This window comes from Cetorhinus maximus, chromosome 6 (assembly GCF_964194155.1).
Source record: "Cetorhinus maximus chromosome 6, sCetMax3.hap1.1, whole genome shotgun sequence".
NCBI classification, from domain to species: Eukaryota; Metazoa; Chordata; class Chondrichthyes; order Lamniformes; family Cetorhinidae; genus Cetorhinus; species Cetorhinus maximus.
Genome location: NC_135884.1, coordinates 119,991,868 through 120,019,146, shown reverse-complemented (window position 1 = coordinate 120,019,146; position 27,279 = coordinate 119,991,868). Strand labels below are relative to the sequence as shown.

The 27,279-nt window shown below is 40.0% G+C and overlaps 1 protein-coding gene and 1 long non-coding RNA gene across 10 annotated transcripts in view; one reads left to right on the top strand and one right to left on the bottom strand.

Annotated features, from left to right (window-relative positions):
• Positions 1-23,131, bottom strand: part of LOC144682080 (uncharacterized) — an 83,509-nt gene extending 60,378 nt beyond the window's left edge. The window contains exon 1 of the long non-coding RNA XR_013576932.1: positions 22,995-23,131. This is a non-coding gene — a long non-coding RNA (uncharacterized LOC144682080). The remainder of the gene's footprint in view (positions 1-22,994) is intronic.
• A 6-nt stretch (positions 23,132-23,137) lies between these two features.
• tshz3b (teashirt zinc finger homeobox 3b) overlaps positions 23,138-27,279 on the top strand; it is a 107,922-nt gene continuing 103,780 nt past the window's right edge. For 4 of the 9 annotated variants that reach the window (XR_013576930.1, XR_013576931.1, XR_013576929.1 and 1 more), the window contains exons 1-2: positions 23,138-23,887; positions 24,588-24,724. Coding sequence is in view for 1 of the 9 variants with exons in the window: in XM_078544389.1 (XP_078400515.1) it covers positions 24,685-24,724 (40 nt within the window). In the remaining 8 variants the exon portion in view is untranslated. Of the gene's footprint in view, positions 23,888-24,587; positions 24,725-25,588; positions 25,632-26,322; positions 26,427-27,279 lie in introns of those variants that run through there. The other 5 variants (XM_078544390.1, XM_078544391.1, XM_078544393.1 and 2 more) reach the window with 4 other exon arrangements.

Genomic DNA, 27,279 nt, shown 5'->3' with positions numbered 1-27,279 from the left:
GAGCCCAGGCAGCCTTCGCATTTTTTATGAAACCTCATCCACAGGCAGGATGAGGCTTCATGAACTGTTTTAAAATCTAATAAAAATTTTACATTTATTCTTTGACATGTCCCAGCTCATGTGATAGTGTAACATGAGGGGACATGTTTTAAAAGTTTAAAAATCCTTTATTTAAAAGTTTAACACTGAAAAAAATCTCCCTGAGGCACCTCCGTGACTCAGGGAGGATTCTGCGCTCTTCTGCATGCATGCACGAAAGAGCGCAGGGAACCACTCAGGGAATCCCCCCCTCCTGCACAGGGAGCGCTCAGCGCTTCCGGGCGAGCGTCACGCTGGATAGGTCTTAATTGGCCCACCCACATAAAATGGAGGAGTGCGCCGATCGGGTTCGCGCCCGCCACCACACAACCCCCCGATGGGAGGAAATTTCTGGCAATGGGTCTCTTTACATTGAGTTCCCAGCAAGGTGTGTTGGTCATTCTGTGCCATGTGCCACTGGCTAAAGTCAGAGGCAAGGATGAAGGGAGGGAGGGAAGGAGGGAGATGGTTGCCTCCAAGGGGCATGGTTGGTGGAGGGCAGCCAACTCATGACTCCAAACCTCCAACTTCCTGGGTGAATGGTCATGACTGACAAGGGGTCGTGTGATTAGTCTTTCCATGCTGCCAAGGCAATGGTCTCTCTATAGAGTTTCAAGGACAGTGGAGACAAGAGGGAAAGTGTCTGCATGAGGTTCCTTGCACATTGCTCTTTCACCAGGGTGCTGAGAGCCATGTCTCTATATGCATTCATGTATGAACAGGAGGAACTCCCATCTCTGGTTCTCCAGGATGTCCTTTACCTGGAAGAGTGGGGTGGAGATATGATGTCTAGGCGGAAGCCAGGTGAAGAGCTTAGCACTTGCCTGCTGGCTTTAAGATGCAGGGCAACCTGTAAAGGACATGCTCACTTAATGTATCACTTCAATTCATTCACACAGCCAGTGAGGCGTCAATAATGCAGGCTGCAAGCAACTTGGTAACAGCTCTCATCCAGATGAGGAGATTGAGGGCATGTCACCAGTTGCACAGGGCCTGGAGAAGCAAGGGCCTGAACAGCAAGAGGCAATGGAGCCTTCATAAGGTCAAGAGTAACATGTAACACTGCAATGGTGAGCAGTGACCCGATAATGGGTGTACCATCGGCAGTGCTCTTATCTAAAGATGTGCAAGAGGCAATGCCAGAAGTGCCCTCCTATGTCCGAGGATGTGGTTGCTCACATCTGCCAGCTTCTCCAGTAGGGGCTACGACTGCAAGGACTTTGGAGGAGTAATGCGGAGCTCCTGGCCTGCAATGAGTGAACGTATGCCCACCTGCCCCTTAAATATGGCCCCAAGATCTTTGACCCCATGAGGTAAAGGTGGGGAGGGTGACTTTCTGCTCGCCCCCGCCACAAAATTTGCTGAGCTCCTAATAATGAATTAGCTTAAAAGGGGAAGATCGTGCGTGTTCACCCACCCTGCCGCCCAATAGGAATCATGGCGACTTTTCTGCCCGCCACCAGGCTTGGTCTCCAGAACAGAAAATTGCACCCTAGGTTCCAGTTCTCCCCTTCACCACCAGGCTCTCTGAAATAGAAAACTGGTTAGACTATATCAAACAATAATCAATAAACAAACAATAATTGCTTTCCTTTGCCAAAACTGTTCATTAATTTAAGATCACCTGAAAAGCAAGAATAAAAACGGAATTTCCCCCCCCCAACAGGTGTCCTAAAAGTTCATTTCACTGCCTTCTACACCCTCACCTCCAATAACACCTGTGTGGAGCTTCAGGACTTCTTTGTTACTAAGATTGAGTCCATCCATTCAGCCACATCTACCGCATCACTGCCTTTCTTTTACCCAGCAAACCAAGCCTTTCCTAAGCTTCAATCTTTCTAAATCATGTACCCACATCTTTCTCTAGCTTCCCTTTTATCTCCTCTCATGCCCTCTCCAAGCTCATCATGTCCAGACCCTCCTCCTGCTCTCTTGATCGCCTTCCCACTAAACCGCTGACCATGCAAATTATCCTCCTGGTCCCCATAGTGCTGACATTGTAACTTGTTCTCTCCCATCAGGTATTGTCCATCAATCTTTCAAAGCTAACATTACCAATCCTCTCCTCAAACAACTCTGACCTTGAACCCCCTCTGTCCTTACAAGCTACCACACTAGTCTGAACCTTAAAACTGGCCTCAGCACACCTGGGTTTGAGAATTAAAAGTTTTCTGGGATTTTTGTTTCTGATTGTTATTCAGTGACCCCCAACTCCCCCTCCCCTCTCCCCCACAATGGAGGTAACTGTGTGTGGATGTCAAGTGAGGAGAAAGTTGGATTCAACTGTAATGCCCGCTATGATTAATAGTCAGCTGACAGTCACTGGATAATGGCTACTTGGATGACATACCAGAGGGCAACAGACACCTTTGGTATGTCTGCATGGACTCAATGCCTTCTGGAGAAGAGGAACAGGAAAAAAAATCATTGATTCAAAGATTACATCTTAAAATTATCCTAACTGGGTAAGTAGGAGTTAAAGAAGATTGTAACAATTACATTGTTCTTTATCTACAGTTAAAAATTACTCTTTCCAACAACTGTAGACATTTTATTCTAATATCACCTCCATCTAGCTGACATTGATTTGTTCTGTTAGTCAGTTTGTACGTTACTATGCTTTAATATGTATTATCAATGCATTGGTGGCCCACACATATAAATTACAAGGTGCAATACCCCACCTTGTGTTTGGTCCACTATAATCCTATTCACACTCCTGCCAATTTTTCTCTCATTTTTGGTTTAACTTTATACATTAGAGTTTAATTTTACACCTAGTATGGGAGACAGTGATGTATGGGTTACATCAAGCTTTACAGAAATTATACTGTCCCTGGAGAGTTGAGACCTAGGGAGTGCCTAGTCCTGCAGCAGGGTGGGTGAGAGGAGGTCGGTACTTGCCCTCTGAACCTTGGCACCCTGCCTTACACAAAAAAACCTTCAGCTTGAACACCATTTATTGATTTTTTTTTATAGTTTTAAATCTTGTTCAAATTATCTCAGGCAGTGACCTTCACCAGGTGAAACTCAACTATTTCATGAAATAAAAGAAAGGGATGGAAGGAAAGACAAAGGAAGTGGAATACAACATCGGGCCATTAATAAAATCAAACATATAATAGCAGGCATCACTATTACTGTCCAGTAATTTTTTATCTGCACAACTAAACTGAAGAGTATTTGTATTTTTTTATTTCTGTTTTAAGTGGTTAATCTCATGAATGGTTGCTTTATATACCTTCGTAGCTCCTGCAGCAGTATGAATAATGGCCATCTTTCACCAGCATTCTCAATTTGAAATTGTGCTGGTATCTTGCTCTCTTTTACAGTCTGCTAAGAACAAGTGTCCCGTGAAAATGCTGTGTGGATCTGGCAAAGTATGCATTGCTATTACCATGTAAACTCCCACTGATCACAGCTTTGAACTATCTATCCAATTATTTACTATGGCCTCCTTGCTTTAACCAGTGAAGTAATCCCACAGAAATATAGACACAATAGACATCATGATTGGCTTGGCAGTAGTGTCTCAAAGGAGTTTAAGTCTCAAAGTGCTATTATCAAATGACCTGCCTGACCGCAGGACAGGGCAACTGACCCCATACTATGCACAGTAGTCCAAAGAAAACTTCCCTTGAGATCATGAAGTTTTTGCAAACTACTGCAATGATTAACCCTTACAGTAGATGTTGCACCAAATCCAACTAAGATAACCAATTATATTTTCACACTGCTTGAGAAATACATTCCCTTGCAAATTTCTTAATTTTCTTCAATAACTTGTTTTCCAGGTGATGTGTCTCTGCTTTAATTCCATTTTTTTTTCATTTATGCATTATGTTTGTAGCTTTTATTAAATGTTTCAAAGCAAGGTTAAAATATGCCATGCAGCTATGTACACAACAAGGATATTCTTCTATGTTTCTCCTGTAAATAAGATTGTGTTTTCGCTCAAGCTTAACAGCCAAGTCTGCAAAAGAATTATTTCAGCAGTTCTTAGTACTTTGAGCTTTTCAAGATAAATTTAATAGTGATGATATAAGAGTATATTACTGCACATGTGAGTTCTTGGCCAGTGTTCATTTAAGGAACTGGGATTATACTAAAGGCTGACCCTGGGAGTGTAACAAATGAACCCATTATGTGAAGGCGTTAAATGGTACTTGAAATGTGCCTGGTTTTCAGGTACACATAGTGCCTTTATAAGTTCCTGTGACAGGTTGTGTAATTTAAAGAGGAAATACATAATACAAATTTCTTTGACACCACAGGTATCCCCTCAGAACACATTACAGTCAGGATTGACAACTTCCCTGAGCTAGAAATAGAGTGAGTAGCTCTGCCGACAAATCTGCTCTGAGCTCTCAGTCTGTGCCATACAACACTGCAAGCATACAATGTGGCTTCTGTCACAGACCTGTCATTTTACCTCTAATTATATTTGGCACACTTCTATATAAAGAAATAGAAATTGTCATAGTACAAAAAATTATAAAAATGGTCTTCAGGAGAATGGGCACAATAGGATGTGACAAATAAATGTTAAACATCACATTGTCCCTCTTATGGGGTCAATATATTAATTATGACAGGCCATTCAATATCAACACAGAGTAAGGAAATAAATTCTGATCAATATTTGGATACATCCATTGAGGATTCAGTTTGTCCGAAATGTGCATCCTCTGAATACGAAGCTTGAACGCTGCAAAGTACTGCAATGGGTGAGCAGCATGAGCCTCTATTAGATTACTATGATCTCAGACATATACCACTACTAAATCACGGGGGGAAGGATACATAACCACCACCAGACTGTCAAAGACTAAAGACTAAAGCAGAATCCTCATCACCCCCTATATTATCAAGAAAAATGGATGAACATCAACTAATTGCCTTAAAGATTTGCTCAAACCCATAAACCGTCACTGACAAAAAAAGGTCTACCCTTCTAGTCATTCCCAGCTCTGGTACATGCCACAATAAACAAAAGGCCATCAACTATATGCCAAATTATATTGCTCCTTCTCTCTATTTTAAATGGACCAGCTTAACCCAAGTCAAACTGGGAATAATAGATTTTTCAGATCAATTCAAACTTTCCAACTTCAGATCAGATGCAGTCTGCCTCTTCAGATTTTGTTTCTATCTAGTATTCTATTGTGATTTTTATTCAGGGAGTATATAACCCTTATTAATTAAGGCTAATGGAAGATCGCAAGAGCAATCACATCCTGGCAATAATATTGGCAGAAAGGCAATACATGATCTTTCTTTCTTCTTTCATGCAATCTGGGTGCCGCTGGCAAGGCCAGCATTTATCGCCCATCTCTATTTCTACTTTAGGAGGTGGTGATGAACCACCTTCTGCAGTCCAACTGGTGCAGGTAGACCCACAGTGCTGCTGGGAAGAGAGTTCCGGGACTTTGACCCAGCCACATTGAAAGAACAGCAATGTAGTTCCGAGTCAAGATGGAATATGGCTTGGAGGACAATTTATTGATGGTGGTGCTCTCATACACCTGTTGCCCTTGTCCTTTCAGGTGGTAGAGTTCACAGGTTTGGAAGGTGCTGTCGAAGAAGCCTTGGTGAGTTGCTGCAATATATGTTGAATATGGTACACACTAATGCCACTGTGCACCAGTGGTGGATGTTGGAAGGTGGTGGAATGAATGTTTAAGGTGGTGAATGGGGTGCCAATTGGGTAGATTGCTTTGTCCTGGGTGGTGTCAATCTCCTTGAGTGTTGTTGGGGCTGCATTCATCCAGGCAAGTGGACAGTACATCATCATATTCCTGACTTGTGACTTGAAGATGGTGGACAGGCTTTGGGGAGTCAGGTGGTGAGTTACTCGCCCCAGGATTCCCAGTCTCTGACCTGGTCTTGTAGCCACATATATATGGCTGGACCAGTTCAGTTTCTGATCAATGGTAACCCCCAGGATGTTGATAGTAGGGGATTCAATGATAGCGATGCTGTTGAATGTGAAGGGAATATGGTAGGATTCACTCTTGTTGGAGATAGTCATTGCCTGGCTTGAACGTTACTTGTGACTTATCAGCTCAAGCCTGAATTTTATCCAAGTCTTGCTGCATATTAGCATGGACTGCTTCAGTTTCTGAGGTGTTGCAAATGGTACTGAACAGAATCACAGAATGTTACGGCGCAGGAGGCTATTCGGCCCATGGTTTCTGCACCAGCTCTCCGAATGAGCATTATGACTCTGTGCCATTCTCCTCGTACTCTTTTCCCCGTACCCTTGAACATTGTTTCTATTAAATAGTCATCTAATGCCTTCTTAAATGCCTCAATTAAACCTGCCTCCACCACACTTCCAGGCAGTGCATTCTAGGCTCAAACCACTCGCTGTATGAAAAAGTTTATCTCACATCGCATTCGCCTCTTTTGCAAATCACTTTAAATATGTGCCCTCTCATTCTCGATCCTTTTGCGAGCGGGAATAGTTTCTCCCTATCTAGTCTAACCAGCCCCCCTCATGATTTTGAACACCTCTATCAAATCTCCTCTAAGCCTTCTCCTCTCCAAGGAGAACAGTCCCAACCTCTCCAATCCATCTTCATTACTGAAGTTTCTCATCTCTGGAACTATTCTTGTAAACCTCTTCTGCACTCCCTCCAATGTGTTCACATTCTTCTCATAGTGTGGCGCCCACAACTGTACACAATACTCCAGCTGAGGTCTAACTGGTGTCGTATATAAGCTCAGCATAATCTCCCTGCTCTTATGCCCTATGCCCTATTAATAAAGTCCAGGATACAGTATGCTTTATTAACGGCGCAGCATCCAGTGCCTTTGGCTGTTTCTTAACATCACATGGAGCGAATCAAATTGTCTGAAGATTGGCATCTGTGATTCCTGTGATCAGGAGGAGGCCAAGATGGATCATTCACTCAACCCTTCTGGCTGAAACTGGTTGCAAATACTTCAGCCTTGTCTTTTGCACTGAAGTGCTGGACTCCCCCATTATTGAGGATGGGGATACTTCTGGAGCCTCCCCCTACTATAAGTTGTTTAATTTTTCACTATCATTCATGACTGGATGTGACAGGACTGCAGAGCTTAGACTTGATCCATTGGTTGTGGAATTGCTTAGCTCTGGCTATCGCATGTTGCTTACGCTGTTTGGCATGCAAGTAGTCCTGTGATGCAGCTTCACCAGGTTGACACCTCATTCTTAGGCATGCCTAGTTCTGCTCCTGGCATGCCTTCCTGCACTCTTCATTGAAGTTTGGCTTGCTGGGAATGGTGGAGTGAGGGATATGCTAGGCCATGAGGTTACAGGTTGTGGTTGAGTACAATTCTGCTGCTGCTGATGGCCCACAGTGTCTCAAGGATGGCCAGTTTTGAGTTGCTAGATCTGTTCTGAATCTATCCTATTTAGCATGGCGGTAGTGCCACACAACATGATGGAGTGTATCCTCAATGTGAAGACAGGACTTCATCTTCACAAGGACTGTGCGGTGATCAATCCTACCTAGACCATCATGGACTGATGCATCTGCGACACGTAGACCGGTGAGAGTGAGGTCGAGTTGGTTTTTCCGTCTGTTGGTTCCCTCACAACTTGCCATAGGCCCAGTATGGCAATTTTTTTTTTCAGGACTCGGCCAGCTCTGTCAGTAGTGGTGCTACTGATCCACTCTTGGTGATATTGAAGTCCCACCTGGAGTACATTCTGTGCCCTTTCCATGCTCAGTGCTCCCTCTAAGTGGTATTCAACATGGAGGAGTACTGATTCATCAGCGAAGGGAGAGCGGTAGGTGGTAATCAGTGGGAGGTTTCTTTGCCCATTTTTGACTTGATGCCATGAGGCTTCATGAGGTGCAGAGTCAATGTTGTGGACTCCAAGGGCGAATCCCTCCTGGCTATATATTACTATTCCACTGCATCTGCTGGGTTTATCCTGCTGGTGGGACAAGACATACCCAAGGATGGTGTTGATGGTGTATGGGAGATTGGCTATAAGGTATGATTCCGTGGGTATAACTATATCAGGCTGTTGTTTAACTTATCTGTAGAACAATCCAATCTCCAAATTTTGGCACAAGCTCCCAGGGCTGTTGTTATTTCTGGTGCCTAAGTCGATAACAAGGGGATCCAGCCAGTTACGTTCCTTTATGACTTTCCTATAGTGATTTGAAGCAATTGAATGGCTTATCAGGCCATTTGTGAGGGCATTTAAGAGTCAACCACATTGCTGTGGGTCTGGAGTCGCATGTAGGCCAGACCAGGTAAGGAAAGATTTCCTCCGCTAAAGGACCATTAGTGAACCAGATGGGATTTTTAATGACAATCAATGGTAGTTTTGTGACACAAGCTTTCAATTCCCGATTTTTAAAAAAATTAATCAATTGAATTTAAATTCCACCAGCTGCTGTGGTGAGATTTGAAGATGCATCCCCAGGGCATTAGCTTGGGCTGCAGGATTACTAGCCCAGTGACATTACCTCTACACCACCGTCTTCCCAGGCATGGCTTTCTATAATACAATTTGTTGTTCAGAAAATGCTTTTTCTGCTATTCTCATAGGCCACACTTCATATTTTAATTCAAATTATCAGAAAGAATTTATTAGAGAGACCATGGTTGCCCTTGCTGTAATAAACACGTTTTAGGTGTCTGTGTGGCAACATTGCTCACACTTGTATTTTAGGTTTCACTTGCGTCCTTTGTGCCAAATCTAAGTTAAAATATAGTAAAATATAATAACCTGTTATTCACAGGTTATGAGGAATGTTTAGCTATTTGACATATTATTTGTTAAAGGCAAAAAACTTGCTGGAGAGTGGAAGTGACTGTTTACAGAGCACAAAAGAAATGTTGAGAATTAAACGGGGCCAATAAGATATAAAAAGACTTCAGAAAGAGGATTCTCTCTGGAAATCTATTCAGTGTACCAGAGCAGTCAGAATTATGTAAAATTAACCTTCTAGGAATAGCCTGCATCAGCTATTTTATGGATGTGAATGGGAGTCCAAAACTGAGGGTTTTTTTGTAGTTCTCCAATGGAAGCTTTTACTTTACAGAGATGCATGAGAAATTATACTTCTCTCAAGAAATGTTCAAGATGATAACTAAAAATCCTTGGCTGTGTAGTTCCAAATTCAGTGCCAATCAAATGCTTCATTACAGTTTGGGTATGGATATTATTACAAGTTTTGGTCTTTTCTTAAATGTTCTCTAGGGTGTAACAGCATTTGTCACTCTGTATATGATCTGAGCCTCCTACATTCAGAGATGTGCCTGTACGACCCAACATCTAAATAAGCAACACTGTAGCCCTTGGGTGAAACAATAGCATCCTTTCATGATATAAACTGAATATTCATTTATTTCATCAGTTTTTCTTTAAAGACTGCCAGATCGGGCAATCAATAAGAAAAAGCCAAATACGAATCATAAAACTGTTTTATTTCGGAACGAGTGAACATTCAAAAGAACTGTTATAATCAGGCTCACTTAATTCAATCGCAACATATTTTCACAAAATAAGACAAAACAATGAACTCACTATGCTTCCCTACACCATAGGTTACCTTACTTAATTTAAACTCTTATTCACTCTCCTTTATGTTACAACTTCTGAGCTTGTCATAGCTTGCCCCTGCAGTTTTGTAGTTTAAATCCTAACTCATTTTGCACCCTTCACTGAACCTACGATCTCTGCCTCTACCTGCTTTTATCTCCCCCTTTTCCCAATTTGAGGGGACCAAAGATTTCTTAATACAATTTAAGTCGTGTTATCAGTTGCTAAGACGAGCTAACAAATTGTTTAATATTTACAGTTTATGTGGAAATAAAACCATTTCTACAATTTTGTTGTGCCTAATATCGCAATAAGAAAATCTTTCACCATGATGTTACAACATCTCCATGTTACTACCTCTCCAGAGGATCCTAATGCTTTCATTCTTGCTTAGTACTCAAAAAGAAAGCCATTCACCTTTCTTTATTCTGGTGGCACCACGTCAGTATCCCTTTACTTCCCATTGAATCACAACTCTGCTCTTTTCCTTTTTTCACTGTTTGAACCAGTGCTGATTCTCTGTACTGGGTAGTAGTTTGTGCCATATGCTAACACTCTGTTGCATGAAACAATAATTCCTTTTATTAAATTCTGCTTAGTTTCCTTGATGAATAATTAGGTGCCCCAGTTATCTTCCTCCTACCTCTGTAATTCTCCACCCCGACCTGGCTCCCTTCGTGATTACTCTGAGGTCATGTTTATTGTCAAACTGAAAATTCATGGTTTTGAAATTGGCAACTGCACTGTAGAAAATGGCTATATTACCCCTTTACTCCTGATGTGTTTTAGAATAAAATTTCCCAATACTTGACTTTGCACATGGCCTAGGCTGTGAAGCAAGAGATTTGCATCAAGCTGCTATATACTTCTGATGTGAATCTCTGAGTAATTTCTGCTGGAAAGGAAAACTGTGCTTATTACTTATTTCTATAAAAATTAAATAGAAATGGCCCAAATTAAAAATTCTGAGGTCATGTTCATTTGGTTCAATTTTATCCATTCTTAGTACACCTCTTCAGTGATATATGGATAGTCAGAGTATGATGTTTAGGTTTATTTTGTGTAGAAATAAATCACTAATAAGAAGGAAGATTAATTATTGCTCACCCTTGTTACCAGAGGTTTACCGCCTTACACATTCACTGCCACATCCTCTATGGGAAAGTCCATTTGAAAGCCACAAAAACTGCAACTGTACAGGTGGACTTGGCATAGACTGGACTGGGTAGAGTGGGGTGAATGGATTATCTTCATGAGCCCTCATTTGTGCAAATTCTTCTGGGCCCATTTTCCTAAAATGTTATACATTCTACAGTTGTGATTTTCAATGAATGTAGGCTGACACAGGACAGAAATATATGTCACTTGCCTTGTAAATACAGACCCTAGAGTCCATGATGGCATAGGAATAACCAAAAATAATGTGGAAAAGAACCTACTCAGGGAAAATGGATCACTAGAGTGATTAATCTACTTTTGTCTCACAGACAAATCATTGAGTAAGCTTGTATGTATCAAGTGACTCTGCAAATAACCAGTTAGTAATAAGGAACTAATACCTTCCATTTTCTGGGTTTTAGCGATATATATCATTTTACAGTAATATATTTAACATATAATTGATGCTGTATTTAAAATATTGTGCTATGCAATTTTGTAAAATGGCTTACAGACTCACAATTACTACACTAATACAGTTAGTTAGACTATTAATCATGTTAAAGTATAGCAAATGATTTTAAACGCAGCATATTCCAAATCTCAGTTGAATGGATACCCATAAATTCTTGAAAGGCAGTTACTCTGTATGCAGGAAGTAGCAAGTAGCTCAACAATCCACAGGATGCTTTAATACTCTACAAAATCAGCATGCGAGAATACTCACTTAACATGAATTCTGAGTGTTGTACTGTTAAGAAGTGGATTTTGGCACCTGTTCCTATAGTATTGGAAAAAATTGCATACAAAGAATGTTCCATGTGATTCTAGTACGAGTATTAATGATTTGATTACACATTTTTGCAAGCCAATGCTTGAGTATTTTAAACCTGATGCTATAATTAGATATTGTTGTGCTGTTCATGATGATAGTGTCTCTCTCTCTAGGTACATATACACATCTGTGTGCTCCTCCAAGATCAAATTTTAACAAGTGTCACATTAACAAATTCAAATGGTCAAGTTTGTATTTTAAGCTCTTTAGACTGTATAAATAGTAAAATGATTTTTTTAATGTATTTTTCAAAGACTGATTTAAAAAAGTATTTTAAAGTTTAACTATGTGCACGGTAGAAAACAAAGCAAGACTTGAAACTTGGTTTTTAAGCATCCTGACTAACCAAGAATATTTATAATATAGATAGATATATGAATCTTTGGAAAAAGAAAATGATTAGCCGAGTTGTAAAAATCTATGTTTTCAGTACTAAAATGTGATCCAGCTATGTCACTACACTGCACATTTAGTTGTTCAGGAAAATATTGAAATTATTCTGGGTTTGTAACAAAGGATTACAAAACATTAAATATCCCCTGCATCCAATGTATCATTCTTAAATCAACCATTAATTAATTCTTGACTGCAATTATTACCAAAACTTGAGTTGTTGCTTCTCCCAACAGAAACATTATAAATAGCATACTCTGGGTATACTCAGTGTTCTGCTAACAATTCAAAGTGTATTGTTTTTACATATTAATTTACATGTTAAAACTGCCACCATGACAATGGATGAGATGCGATGACAATAAGCTAAGATATATTGGAGTTTGTAACATTTACAGTTGTTTTCTCTCAGGTAGAAAGATGGATTGCAGGCCGAAGATAAAGTTCATTTTACTGGGTCTCTACAAATGTTTGTTTCTGAAAAATATTTTAATTTTCTAAAGTTGCTTGTATTTTATGACAGAGCCCAAATAGAACTATATTTCCCTATAAAATCTTTATAGGTTTTCCCAATTCAGGTGTTAAATACTGATATACCTCCTTCTTCAATGACTATACAAATGTATTATTTTAATATTTCTCCCACTTATAAATCTGAAATACCAAGCTGACAGTTAAAAAGTAAAACAATGTTTGTGTGCTTCCCTGTCAATGCTTGTGAAGTGAGCTTTAAATTCTTAGTTTTAAAATTTTATGTCAATGCACTATTTGATTTCTATCATGCTTTTCATCCCCAAGCAGCTAATCCTTAAGTAACAACCCTTACATTCAAGCAATTTTCATTTCTTTTGAAGAGGGAAGAAAACAAGTAGAGAAATGTTATATTTGGATTATCCATTTATTGAGAAAGTTTAAAATCCATGTTCTAATGCAACTGGATACTCACCTCTATTACTACAGACCTCACTGACTAAAACCCTGTGGTCTTTACTGGCCTTTTTAGAAGAACAATTTAGTCCACAGTTTAAAATGTATTGAAAATATGCTATTAGAACTGAATGGTATTAAAATGGGGGTACCTGAAATTTTAATGAATATAAGGTAACAGTAGTGTGTATGAAGAGATGATTGATGGAATGGCACTGTTGTATAGGATACTGAAGCTTCAATATGTTGAATTGCAAACCACTTGGATTGGAAATACCTCAGACATTCCACAAGGCAAATTTCCAATCTTAGTTATGCCAATAAGGGGAGGTAGAGTGAAAACCAAGTGCTTCCACACATGGAGGAAATGAAAAAAATGTTAGCGAGCAAGGCACTCTGGACTCAAACTTTTTAGGGGCTGTTTACACAGCAACCCCAGAGGGGTGGAAGGCAAGGTTGTTATTACATTTAATCCAACCAAGTGTGTTCCCAATTTCAGGTTTGCCAATGGGAGAAACGTCAATTGGAGGTCAAATACTTTCCAAAAGGAAAGAGGAGTGCACCCCCTAATGGCTAGTGACTAAATGGTATTGATTTGGGGAGACTGAAACAGAAGGAAATGAAACGTACAAAAATAATGTTCTACCACATTTGAAGCTTCCCCACTAGAATGATTTCTAAATTTCAAACAATAGATACTCTTCGGTGACATGAGGAAAACATTTACCAGATTCATTCCTCACACGGCCATGATTTGCCTGTTTTAACTACAGTTCTTCCCCATAGCCAGGAAGCGAATTCATTGTGCATTTTTGCACAATGGTTGGTTAAGCTATCCAAATTGTCTGCTCCCTTTACTGTCCTGGTATCATTGAGGGTAACCTTTGGTTTGAGGTATACGGGTCTTACACCTTTTCCCCCTGAATCTTTATTGGTCTTTTATTCAGATGCAAAGGCGCATATAGAGTCATAGAGTCACTTACGGCACAGAAGGAAGCCATTTGGTTTAGATTCAGTTTTCATTGTATTGGATGTTAAGTATGAGGAGGACTGAACAGGGACTTCATCCAAAGAATAATTTATAACACCCAAATACTTCTCTGGTTTCCAGGTTCAAAGGAAACTATGAACTCTTCTGTATGCTCAAAGCAATTTCTGCCCACTACTGGACTGGGTCTCAACAGGGTCAAGAAAAAGGTCCAGTATTTGTCAAGAATTGTATGCATTAAATGGTCATAGCCTTTAAAAGTAATTCTGTGATTAATTAGGAAGAGGTCATGGCCCAGAATAAGGCTGCATGAGATAATGTCAATTTTAATAATCTGGAGTTTTACATAAACTCTAATCTATTTTTCCCTTTTACTTATCTCACCTCTGCTCATGAAGATTCTGACATAGTTTATGCTTCCTCAGGTACAGACTGGCTACATTCCAGTACCTGACCCAAACAGTCATTCGTAATGTTTAAATCTAGACATTGAACATTGGGTGTCATCACAGCCAGACTCAATCCTGTCCTGACTTGACATCCTACACTTTCCAGTAGAGTGACTGGAGAACAATCAGCTTTGGGAATCCTGGGTTTTACAGAGCACTAAGGATAATTCTTGTTAATTTGCATTGCTAAATCCCGTCCTGTGCTACTGCAGACCATATTGGCATACACATTGTGTTATGTAAATTTGTTCACTTGAGCTGGACAATGCTAAATTATGGCATGAGGATAAACTTTATATTTTAGAGGTGCTATTCTTCACTTCTTGCAAAAATATGATTGAAATTGAAATTCAGTAATGCGGTGAATATGTAATTGTAATTTATATTTATACTTTCATACTGATTCATTAGGAACATAATGCTGTGTTTGTCTTTATCACAGTTACTACTAATGTCATATGGAGTTGAAACGTCTAAAGATAGATAGCAAAAGGGAGGAGGGAGGGATTACAAAGTAATTTTGTACAAATTTGTTAAGACATTCTTGCTACACATCATTGTCTATCAACATACAACATAAGGTGTCATCCAAAGACTTGCTGTAGGTGATTTGATTGTGCATAAATATTTACACAATGCCTTATCACAGCACTTAACAGACTGGATTATAACGATTTCTACAAACCAGGTTCATAGCTCTAGGTCAATGGATAGTCAAAACTATTGTATCCTTGGGGCAACAAAATGATTGTGAATCTGTACTTTTGGTCAAAGGAGCAGCTCTTTGAAACCTACCATTCAAATAAACAAACACTCAAATCTTGACAATTTTAACTGACTTCATGAAAATTTTCAGTGCATTGCTGAATTTCAATCACAATCATAAATTAACAAGAACTACTGAAAAGTAAATAAAATAAAATTATGTAAACCCAGTCTTTACAATTTGAATCCTTTTACAATTTGTCATCCCTTTATTATGCACTGTTCCTCCATATATACCTGGACCATTAGCAACAATGCTCAACAGTTTATCACTCATGTCAAAGGCTACTTGGCAAAATATAAAATGGTAGCTTTTGCAGATCATACAAGAATCCTGACTGACTGTTAGTGCAGATCTGGGAACACTAGTACAATTAATGTTACTGTGGACACTAGGCGCCTCAACCATTTTATAAAGCTTTTGCATAATTCTACCGCAAAGCATCTCATCAGCAGAAAATTTAGTAATTTGTGATGCTCTTCTGCCAATGCATCAAATACCATTATTGTCAAGCAAGTAAATGATTACAGCCTAAAACCAACAATGTCACCTACCTGGAACTGAGATGACCCAGAAGCGAAAAAAAACACAACAGCAGCCAAAATTGGAATCTCTAGGGACAGTGTTCCATTCTGTGTGTCCTCTGAGACACAGTGTTCTTTAACATGTTCACAAGGCAATCAACTGCAGCACCTGAGATATGAAACTTTTTTTCTTACGGAACAATAATCGCAAAGACAATATTCTTTTCTCCTCTCATTCCTGCTGCTTTTGTCTACACCATTCAGCTGACATCAAAACCCAAGTAAAATACTCCACATGCAGATGTAACTCTACATTCATCTAGGGTAGTTTGTATGGATACATCATGGCCTAATTTCAATTGACATAATATAATCATTCTGATAATGTATTTTAAATGGTAGTTTGTGGAATTAATATTTAACCCTTACTTAAAGTACATAATGCACTGACATGAAACATCTTTGGTGGGAAAAAAGTAACATGCTCCCAGCAGAACCAAAGGTTTTAGGCCTTTCCACCTTTCTTAAACTGTAGAAACAGTATGCAAAATAGAGTATTTCAATGCAGCCAAGTTCCAGCCTAAGTGTGAATCATTCAAAATGATTAATTCTTACTCAATCTACCATTTGAAATACAACACTCTGACTGGTTGAATACAGTTACTCTTGATGGGATATATTTCTTGAAACACTAGCAACATGTGTTGTTATTAAACTAGCCCTATCAGTGTTTCATTGACTTTCACCACAACTGCCCAGATCCTGGAAATTAAAGAAACCCACTGACTTTCCTATATTCAAAGGAATCTTCTTGCCTCCCACCATTATCACTGCCACACAAACACATTAATTAAAAAAACTTCTGACCAGATACCAGAACTTCCTCACAAATATATTGAAGGGCTATTGCGCCAACATTTCACCATGTCACCACGCTTATAGGCAAAAAAATAAACATTTTTGCTATACACCAACATATATTTACTGTAGTGAATACAGGACACAAAATGCACTTCAAAGGGTTAGAATATATTGTGTTTGTTCTGTATTAAGATTTCTATTGTATATATATTCTAGTTTGTTGATACGTCCCCTATCAACCATCAATAAGCCATCAATAATCCTCTCCAACATCATTGCTTGCAAGATCTGCAATTACATCAATCACAAAACAAAAAATAATCTATCACACAACTAACCACATTTTGAATTAAACTCATTAAATCAACCTTTATTATTCATACAACAACAATATTGGATCCAAATGTCTGAGAATAAAAATATGCAATTGTTATTAACTACAATAACATAACATACCTTTACAATGATAAGTTCACTATAGCAAAATTAGTTAGATTAATGAAGAATAATTATTGGTTCCCAAAGAGTTCAGACCTCTCTTAGCATACAGAAGTTTAGTACATTTGTGCATCTTGTGCTCAAACATTTATTGCTTTAGAAATATTAGATGCAAAACTAACTTTGGAAAGCAAATGCAAATGTAAGCTATTTGGACTTGGACTGTGTGTTGGTTATATTTAATAATAAATGTCAATTATACAAAGGCGTTATGTAACAAAGCAATAATAAAACTCAGTTTATAACATCGATACAGATGACTGAAGCTGTGTTCATTTATGTGAAGTTGTAGCAGAGTTTTTGATTATCTTGTTAATACTATAATATTTGATGCAGCGTAGGTGACATTTTTAGTTTGAAAAATGATTACACAATTTTAATATGTAAAGCTCTCTTAAACATTAAAAATTGAGCATGTCAAATTTTGCTGGAAAATTTAAATGTGCTCATTTTGCTAAAATGCATTGATGTGGAAATTGTTAATTTTTTTAGGGTGAAGAGTGTGGGAGTGTGCAGAACTGGCCTTATAGATGACATCATATGTAACTTAACATTAATGCCCCAATTCTAAAATTCTGTTCTTAACATAAGTTCTGATTGGCAAATTGTGGTCTCATAAACAATACTCTCCAGCAGACAATCTGCAGTCTGTGCCTTCCAGGATAGAATGTTAAGCATTACAAGGTCTTACTTAATGGGTTTGGTGTTATTATATGTACGTCTAACCTTAGCTATCCAGAAGATTAGAAGAGGTGCAGCCAGCTCATGGGTGCAAGTGCAAAATCTCCTGCATCTCCCCCTACAAACAAAACCTTACTGCTTAACACACACAGATCTTCATGTTACATGCTAGAGGTAGACATTTTCTTTGAGGCATTTGGAGGTAATCTATTTATGTGTCTCACTTCTTGAAAATAATTACACTAAAACAGAAATTTATAGGTTTGCGAACACAAATGCTTATATAAGCTTCTTAATAATTTTACTCTTTCAGCTAATAAAGTCTCACTGGTATGAGGAAATGCTGTCATGCACATGCCCACCATCTATCCAGTTTATATGACGAAAGTGCTAATTTCACTAAGACATAAAGAATTATTGCAATGTGAGTGTTTGCAATGAAGCATGGGTCCCAGCATATCTATGAAGCAATGAGGGACATGGGATCACTACTGCTAAGTTTGCTCCCTGACTCTTTCCACCTCTCTATCTCTCTACTCCTTTTGGCTTTTGGCCACCTGGCCTAATGTCAATTTTTGGTCTGATTACACTTTTGTGAAACAACTTGAGATGTTTCACAAGGATGAAGGTGCCATGTAAATGCAATTTGTTGTGTTTTGCGGCATGGCATTACAGCTTTGCATCACATTGGGGCACTCTCATGACATTGATAATGGAGATGATCAGTGTGAAGAAGGTTTGTACTTTCACCTTGTGCACTCTATCATTTGACTAATACTTGCTAAAGCTGCACTACAATTAATTGTGATTACATAATGGTGCTTTTCCACAGAAAATTATAGATAAATTATGTTTTTTACTTGAATAATAGTTTCCCTTTGTGTATAAATCAAGCAACTGATGCTCTACGACAGGACTTGCCAAAATTGTTGGTTGATAATTCAACAGCAGGTGATATGAGTGTTGCGAAGGTTAACTGCTGACAGCTGAGACAACTATCACAATAAATGTTTTTATCACTAACATTGATGAGAATCAATATGGTGGCCCATTGCAGCTCCAGGTTCCACTCATTTTTATTTTGCTCTAATGCGGATAAATTCCTTCAGATTTTTTACAATTAAGTTTTTAAGACACTGCCAAAGGCTTTGCAGTGGGAGGTTTGCATTTCTTTTGGGAAACTGTGATTGGTGCTGCTCCTAGCTTTCAGATATGAACTGATGGGAGAATATTCACTGGTCAGTTTGCTACACAATAAAACAAAAGCATATAAGATGGCAGATAATTTTAAGGATGATTAAAATACATGGAAATACTCTATAAATTTTATGGCAAGCATTTTAAAGAAACTATGTTAAAGTGAACACGGTCTCCCCAGACAACTCCAAATGTTTGCAAGAACAATTCATTCCCATTAACACCCAGACTTATTTAACGGAGCTGGCTCGCTAGAATATGGCCTCTGCATGTGCTGTAGTAAACTTTCTGGGAGAGTTTTAATGACATTTCATGTTTTTTTAAATAAGTTCCGCGTTGCTAAATTGAACTTATTCTACCTCATTGGAAATCGACTTCCCGTTTTGAACACAAACAAGTGTATTTGCGCTGGAATATTGCTCAGGGATGACAAAAAGGTGTCCCCAGAAGGAACTGAAAATATTTATGTCAACAGAAACTAAATCGAATGTGCGGAGGTAGAGCCCGTTTTCAAAATTCTTCCCTGCAATGCACATAAATTCTGACTGCCGAGTTTACCGACACCTTAACTTATTTCGAAATGAAAACCACTCGCTAAAAAATGTTACCGCAAAACAACATTTGGCTCAATAGAAAGTATATAATTATCTTTGCCATAAATCTTGGTACGTTATTTTCAGTTCAAGAACAATTTGTTATTGAGGGGGGGGGGGGGTGGTCTTTGTAAATCAAATACTTCTATTGTTTAAATAAATATTCGTGTCAACATAATATTTTATAGTTTGTTACCAATCTTGCTGGACGTTGCACGGTATCATCAAAAGGATTTAATTTAAAATGTTTAAAAAGCTGGATTCTTTGTGGACTCTGCGGAAAATGATATTATCTATGGCAGCAATGCGTTTGATTGGAGAAGGCAGACAGCAACATTTATAATATTTTCTTTCAGCAATGGGGCAATTTAGCAATGTCATCCTCAGGTTCATTGCTGAATCAAAAGCGAGCGTGAGGTGTGCATCATTTATGGAGCAACAAAGCCAAAACTCGTCTCAAACTTCGAAACATGTTCTGCCACCATCAGCTGTCCAACCTGAATGCAACGCACTAGATTAATAACAATTTCATTTTCTTTAAATAAATCAGCCCTTTGGTACATCAATTAAGAATGATCTGATGGCGTTGGTGGGACCAGTTGTATCTTATGCCTCGGAGTTCTGGCGCTATTTGTTATTTGGCCAAAAACGATTTGAAAATCCATCCCTCTCTTTAGTGTGATTTGCGTTTAATGCTTGGTTCTGTAGCACAGCTCTCGGCGTTCTAGACGACATTTTTTTAATAGTTTTAGAACAGAGGGATGACTTTCCAACTTTTAAAAGGCGGTCCATTAATTTTACTCGTTCGTTTTGATTAACGTGACTTTGAGCTCAGTCCCGGATCCCTCACTTTACTAAACCGATGTGCATTAGGGCCCTGAAGATTCCTTCGGGATTAGTTTAAGGCGTTAGAACTGTAATTCGACATTCTCTGCTCGTCACGCAGACTTTCAAAGAATCCAAAACACGGCTTTAACTGTACATTTCGAATCGCGACAGTCAACACAAACTTCAATCCACTGTGCTGTTTATTGGCTTGACATGTTTGCACTCATTTTGACTAAAATGAAATTCCTTTACCCCAGGCTTAGCTAATGACCTGCTAATCAGATATGTAACAGGATATGATCTGAGCATGTATTTACCGGATGCATATAAATAGAGCCAGCAAGCGGAGTATAGACCAGTCTTCGTAGAACACGGAAACGTGGTATACAGTAAAACAAAAAAAAAACTCAAAATGAACTGATCAGATATGTGTCAGACCGTCTGTAAGGCATCCGCTCAAATCAGAGTGACTTTCAGCAAACTAAAATCTCTGTCCAGTGCACACAACATCAAACTGTGCGTCTCTCGCCCGGTTCGAGCACAAAAGCTGCTTCGCAAGGAGTGTCTGCCTGGTAGATTTATTGTTAGGACTCCAGAAACTGCACAGAACCCGCCCAAATGATTACAATCACGAGTGGAAAGATATAAAACCCACAACTATCACTCATCTGAGCCCAGGCAGGGCAAAGGATTGAAACAGAAGGGCTCTAGAGCCCCCCACCCCCTCCCCCCCTTCCCCCTTATATCCTCTGCCCCAGGACATTTGACTTTTACAGGAACTTGTACTTTGCTACCTCGCTCAGACGCTATTTATTCTAACAGATTAGAAATATTTAAGTATGAATTCTACAGAGGAACAGCCAACAACACCGAGTCAGTTTCACGCGGTGGGAACGTTACAAGAATAATTTAAAAGTTCATTTTAATATCTCATACAGTAAAATCAATTTTTAGCGCCGAATATAACAGTACATTTTAGCACATGGAGGGTTTTATTGAACGCCAGAAGGCAGATTGTATTTTACCAAAAAGGGAGAAAAAAAACACTGGAACACTGTTTATCGAATTTGGACATGTAATCTATATCGATTACTTTGTGTTGGGGTGATTGTTAATTCTCATGCATCAAAACGCTCCAGTAAATAGCTAATTAAAAGTGTCATTATAAATGATTCCAATGTACAGATATGCAATGCGCAATTTAATATGTATCCATAGCAAACTGTTTTAATGTATGAAGCTGCAATGCAACTAAAAAAAAATTAAAATGCATCCAGGATTATCAAAATATTTCTAGATAGTTGGCGCTATGTTGTTTACAACATGTAAATAAACAAGTTGGTCAACTTTAACAAAAATGTTGCCAACTTTGCAATCTACAGTCGTGCTTCTGGAGGTTGCACGGGGCGAAAACTACGAAATTCAAGATAACTCAATCCGTGTTTTATCATTTCACAGGGTGTTCATTAAACGTGCACATTGGGACAGAACAGTGCTTTATCGGCGACATCATTTGCGATTTATACAAAGTGTTTTACCCGATTTTGGGAGGGGCCCTTTGCGAATCACACACTCACGTTTCTTATAGGCGGGTGTGTTTGAATCTGAGGTTTTGCTGCAGTGAATGATTGAATTCCACGTTATTGAAAACGGCTCAAAAAAAAGGGGGGGGGTTTAATTAGAACATACATTAACAAATATAGTTTGTACTAAAGTTGTGCATGTAATTCTGTGCAGGCTGGAGTCACCGTATTTAAGTACGGAATGGAGTTCACACAGAATTACTGTTATTGAAATGATTCGAGTTTACTCATTATCAAAATCAAAAACTCGACAACTTCGAATGGCCTAGAATGTGACCGACAGGACTCCATTTTAAAGTATTAGGCCACGGTTCGTGGTCCTGGGTGGAATAAAATTTTAAAACTCAATAAATTAACCTGCACACCGTCTTTTCAGCGGTGCTCCCAAATTACTGTACATCCTGACAATCGCTCTGTTAAAATGTTGCCATTTATCTCCTGAGATTTTATATATATATATAAATAAAATGGAGTTACTGACTGAAGAATCGGTCTTAAACAACAAATTAGGATTGATATAACGGGCTTGATTGGCGATGAGGGCCAACTGAGGACGGGGCTGAGGTGTTATTTTGAATTGTGGCTCTAAGTGAAAAGTTGTCTCTTTTCTATCCTCACACGGTGTGTGAATGTCAGCGAGTGGGGTGAAATCGCTGATGAAGTTGCTTGTAATGGGGCGGCAGTGATTGCGAGGCTGGTTTGTTGTTGCCGTATTATTGTGTTGTGCTGTACGGTATTGTGTGTTGTGTTGTGTCTAACACTGAGAGATCGCGCCTGATGTGCTCTGGTGTCGTTGTTGGAGTGTGCACACAGCGTGACACTGATGGATGCGCCAATGGTTAGACGGACAGATGTTAGGGCGGATCTAACGGAATGTGCACGTCTAGATTGGGCTAAAACCATCTCGATTCCGTGAAAGTCACTTAGTCAGCCCTAAAGGCAAGCCGGGGAGGATGCAGGTAGCCTCTTTGGCCGGGCGGATCGCTCCTTTTCCCATCAGAGCGGACTGAATGGAGAGCCCCTGCGACTGGCGATGAGATAAAGCTGACCAAATTTGGCAGGAGAAGCAGAATTTGACAACTCACCACTTTTCCCCCCTCTCTCTCTCTCTCTCTTTTTCGCTCGTCAAACAATTCGTCATTTCCAGGAGCACCCACACTTCCCGGGACTCGGAGACTTGCAATGTTCCATCCTGTGACAAGCTGAAAAACAGACAACTTAGCCATGGGCATGAGCTGAAAGTGAAACGGATTTCGGTGCAGGAACTTGGGGAGGGGAAACGAGAGAGATTAGAAATAAAAGTCGACACGGCGCGCAAGAAGTTATGACGCAGGATATTTAAATCTGTCCAGTTTTCAGACATTTGGAATGCTTCCAGGGTTTGAAAGAATGGGGAAGATTGGCGATTCCTGATCTTACCAGCAATAGTCAGATCTGCCCTCATCTCCTGCTCAACTCCTCTTTAAGAATTTGCTACTGCTTGCCTGACATCTTTTTAAAAAAAAAAACGCGTTTGGGACAAAGATCGCCCCTGCTCTGCTCTGGCTGTCATTAAATACCTATCTGCCAAGAAAAGAGGGGGGGGGGGGGGGGGAGTGCAATTGGTAGCCAAGAAACTGTTTGGCATTTGCTGATCCATGTTCTCCAAAGCACTTGAACACAGTTCGAGTCCGGCCCCTTCTTCTGATCATTTCCGTAAGGGACGCACAATCGAGTTCCAAGCCAATCGATGCCCGTCTAAATGGAGGTTCCTGAAAGGCATCTAGGCGAAAGGTTTGCCCGCGAGCAGCAGAAAGCTGGCGCATTTCCCCGAGAAACCCCTTCCAAAGTCCCTGGGGCTTGAAGCCTTGGCGAGCCCCGCACCAGCCGCCCAGTTCTCCGGGCAGGGAGGCGTCAGGAAAGTGGGAAGCTGGAATCCCAAATCGCTTGATCTCTCTCCCAGAAAGAGCCACGCACAGCACCCAGCCGAGCAAACCTTGTGAGTAAAACCCCAGCACCTATAGCCAGCTGCTTCAGCACTTTTCAACAACTAGTTGGGAGGAGGAGAGCGGAGAGGCGAGGTGCAGGCTAAGGGAGGATGGCACTGGAACGGGGAGCGGAAAATCCAAGTTACTTCATCGTTTTGCACTTGAATTTTCTTCCCCTCAGAAAAGAAGTTGTAAAATGTAAAAAAAAAAGAAAAGTGAGCGGTTTGAAAAATATCCAACGTAACTTGGGAGAGTAGCCCGGCTGAATCGTTGCTATACGTTCTTCTATTTTTAAAAGAAAGCGTGTGCTGCTGGTGTATTTGGGGAGAGAGGGGGCGGGGGGGGGGAGGGGTGGTTGGGAGGGAGGGAGGTGGGGGTGGGTTAGTGGCCGGGGTGTCGGATGTTGACGAGCGGTGTGTGTGTGTGTGTGTGTTGTTTTTTGTTTTATTTGGAAGTTGACAGTTAAAGAATGCCGACTTGGGGCGACGCGATGAGCTCGTTTTCTTTTAAGCTTGCCTGTTGCAGCTCCCAGTGAGTGGCTGTGAGGAGCCGAGGCGATGTGTTGAGAGTGTGAGTGAGTGAGTGAGAGAGAGAGAGAGGGAGAGACTGTGGCTCTCTCACTGACTGAAGTGTCCGCCGCTCTGCTCTCCCTTCCTTCTCCCCCTCTCTCTCCCCCTTTTCTGAGTCTCTCTTTCTGCCCGCTCCCGCCAGCCCGAAGCCCCGTCGCTGTTTGCATGAAAACGCCGCCCGGCCGCCGCGCAGCCACCTTGGAAGGAGTTGGGGATCTGTCGGGCTAACTCTGGCCAGCATGCCGAGAAGGAAGCAGCAAGCGCCCCGGCGCTCAGCAGGTACGACACTGTGTGTGTGTGTGTGTATATAATATATTATATATATATGTGAGTGTGTGTATCTGCGAGGGAGAGGGGGATGAGGAGAGGGGGCAACGGGACCACTTGTTTCTGAACAAAATAACAATCCTGTTATCGTGAAGAGAAAGAGGGGGGGAAAAAAATCTTCTTCATTCTTTGGTTAACTTGGGTCACCCCCCAACCCCCCATCCCCAAAATCTGGGACAATCAGAGCTTTTTTTATATGTATAAAAAAAACCTCCAAACAAACAAAAAAAGTGTTTGTCAGCTGACAGCCCGCTCTAACTGACAGGGCTTTTCCAGTCTGTACTTTTTAAAATGCGTCTTATTTATATTTATATATAAAAATGTCAAGTCCAGTTAAGTTTCCCCCGCCTCTCTCTGCCTCAGTGTGTGTGTGTGTGTGTGTGTGTTGGATAGGGAACTAGGAAGCTCCACGATCAACAATGGGGGTTGTGGAATGGAACTGGTTTTTATAGACAATTGCCATCCTTGATTTGATGCCTGATTGATTGCCTGTCATCTGGCGTGCTTTGATCTATTCATTCCCGATAAACATCAATAAATCACTCACCATGGCAACGCACATGCCTATGACGTAACACCTGCCCTGTCATCTGGCTGTCAAACCACTTCACTTCTTTTTTTCCTCCTTTTTTTTCCCCCCCAAAAACTGGAGATTGGGCAAGATTTTTTTTTCAAAGAGAGAGGGAGAGATAAAAGGTGTTGACAAAAACTTAAATGCATGTCTTTTAAGGGATGGAAGAATAGGACTGTTCTATCAAAATGACCCGTCAAAACGACTTTGTTTCATATTTGATTTAATTGTCTCTCTCCTGACAGGCACATTCATCAATAGCTTAATGGTCAATCAGAAGTTGGCAGAGTGAGTGCTTTCATTCTTTCCCATACACAGGCTTTGGCGTACTTTATCAAAATGCCTTTGCCTAATGGATATGGGGAAGGGGGTGTTGATGACTGAAAGCCACTTATTTAAAAAGAGGAAAAAAAGAATATTTATGCTGCTGATGGGTAGATGAAGACAAATTAGTGAGCTGTGCATGATTTTTTTTTTCTCTGTTTTGTTAGAGGCACAGCAACTTCCTGTAATTTTTTTTCTCTTGGCCCTCACAGCTGCAAGTTATAAGGTTCATGACTGCTTTGTGGTATACAAAGAGTGATGACAAATTGATTGCTCTGTAGTGATGGAAGTAGCACACACACAAAAAAAGATGTCGTCTGATGTGCTGTGATGGTAACTTCGGGAAACCAGTCCCCAGCAACCTTGAGCGGATTGAGTATACACAAGATTTCCCAAACTGAAAGGTCCGCTCAGCCGTAAAAAAAGAAAAGTTGTTTTGCCAGCTTCATTAGTGTTCACCTAATTAGCTGTAAACCTGATGGATTCCTGACAGGTTTAATGATTGGAGATGACAAGCTCCACGCACTGTCATACAGCAGAATTAGGTTTGCAGCTAGTTTGATGTAATCAAGTTGATATTACACAGTCCTAGTTGCCTTTAGTTGTGCATTAACTCAATTTTCTGCTGCAGGTGACAAATGGGCTTTGGTACCTGGATAATCATGTCACAGAAATTAGGGCCTTTTAATGGTCTCTGGTAGAATAACAACAACAATGAACAACCCCCAGCAATGGAGCATTTGTAGACATAACAGACAGGTGCACAAATTCTTTATGTCTTGCTAGACTGTGACAGCACATTGTGAATTGTCTAATAGAGGAGACTAAAACTGTCGCCAAGAATCTGTAAAAAGATTGATTTAGTTTATGGATTCAATAGGACAGAAAGCAACAATCATCAAAGGTAACAGTGCTGTATATACATAGAGCATAATGCACTTTCTAAAGAGGGGTGTTGATCGCATATTTGTATGGGAACATTTCCTAGTTGCCTTACATCAGCTCTAAGCTGAAACATTTTTATTCTATTATCACAAGCAGATATAATAAAACAAACAGGCTTTCAACTATATTTTTAATAAGTAGTGTGAGAGAAAAATATAATTAAACCAAGCGATACATTTACTTTCCATCTTTCCCATCATGCTATATAAAAGTTTAAAATGTTGGTATCAACAGTGTTATCTTGTTTAGATACAAAATAATCTTCGCAAAGAAAAGTGTATCAATCATAAAGATAAACTATGTGAAGCAGAAAGCAGTAATGCACTCATCGGATTAAGATAATCTGTTTAGTTGTTATTGCCATCATCCCAAACATGAAGGAAGCAGCAAGAGGTAGAGTACCTACAGAGGTACTTGTGGTTGGCTGTTGCAGTATTATTTGCCTGCAAACCTGCCACACATTGCTCTGCTGGATGGAGATTCTCCCTAGCAGCCAACTGACAGAATGATTAGTTATGGCCGTTCTCAGCTTTTGCAAGGAATGAACAACAAAGAGAAAAGAAGGGAAAAAGCATAACCATAAGACTGCCTGAAAGTTTCTTTGAAATATTTAACCAGCAAACAGAATTTTCCAGAATCAACTGGCATTGCCTCCATTAGCTTGACA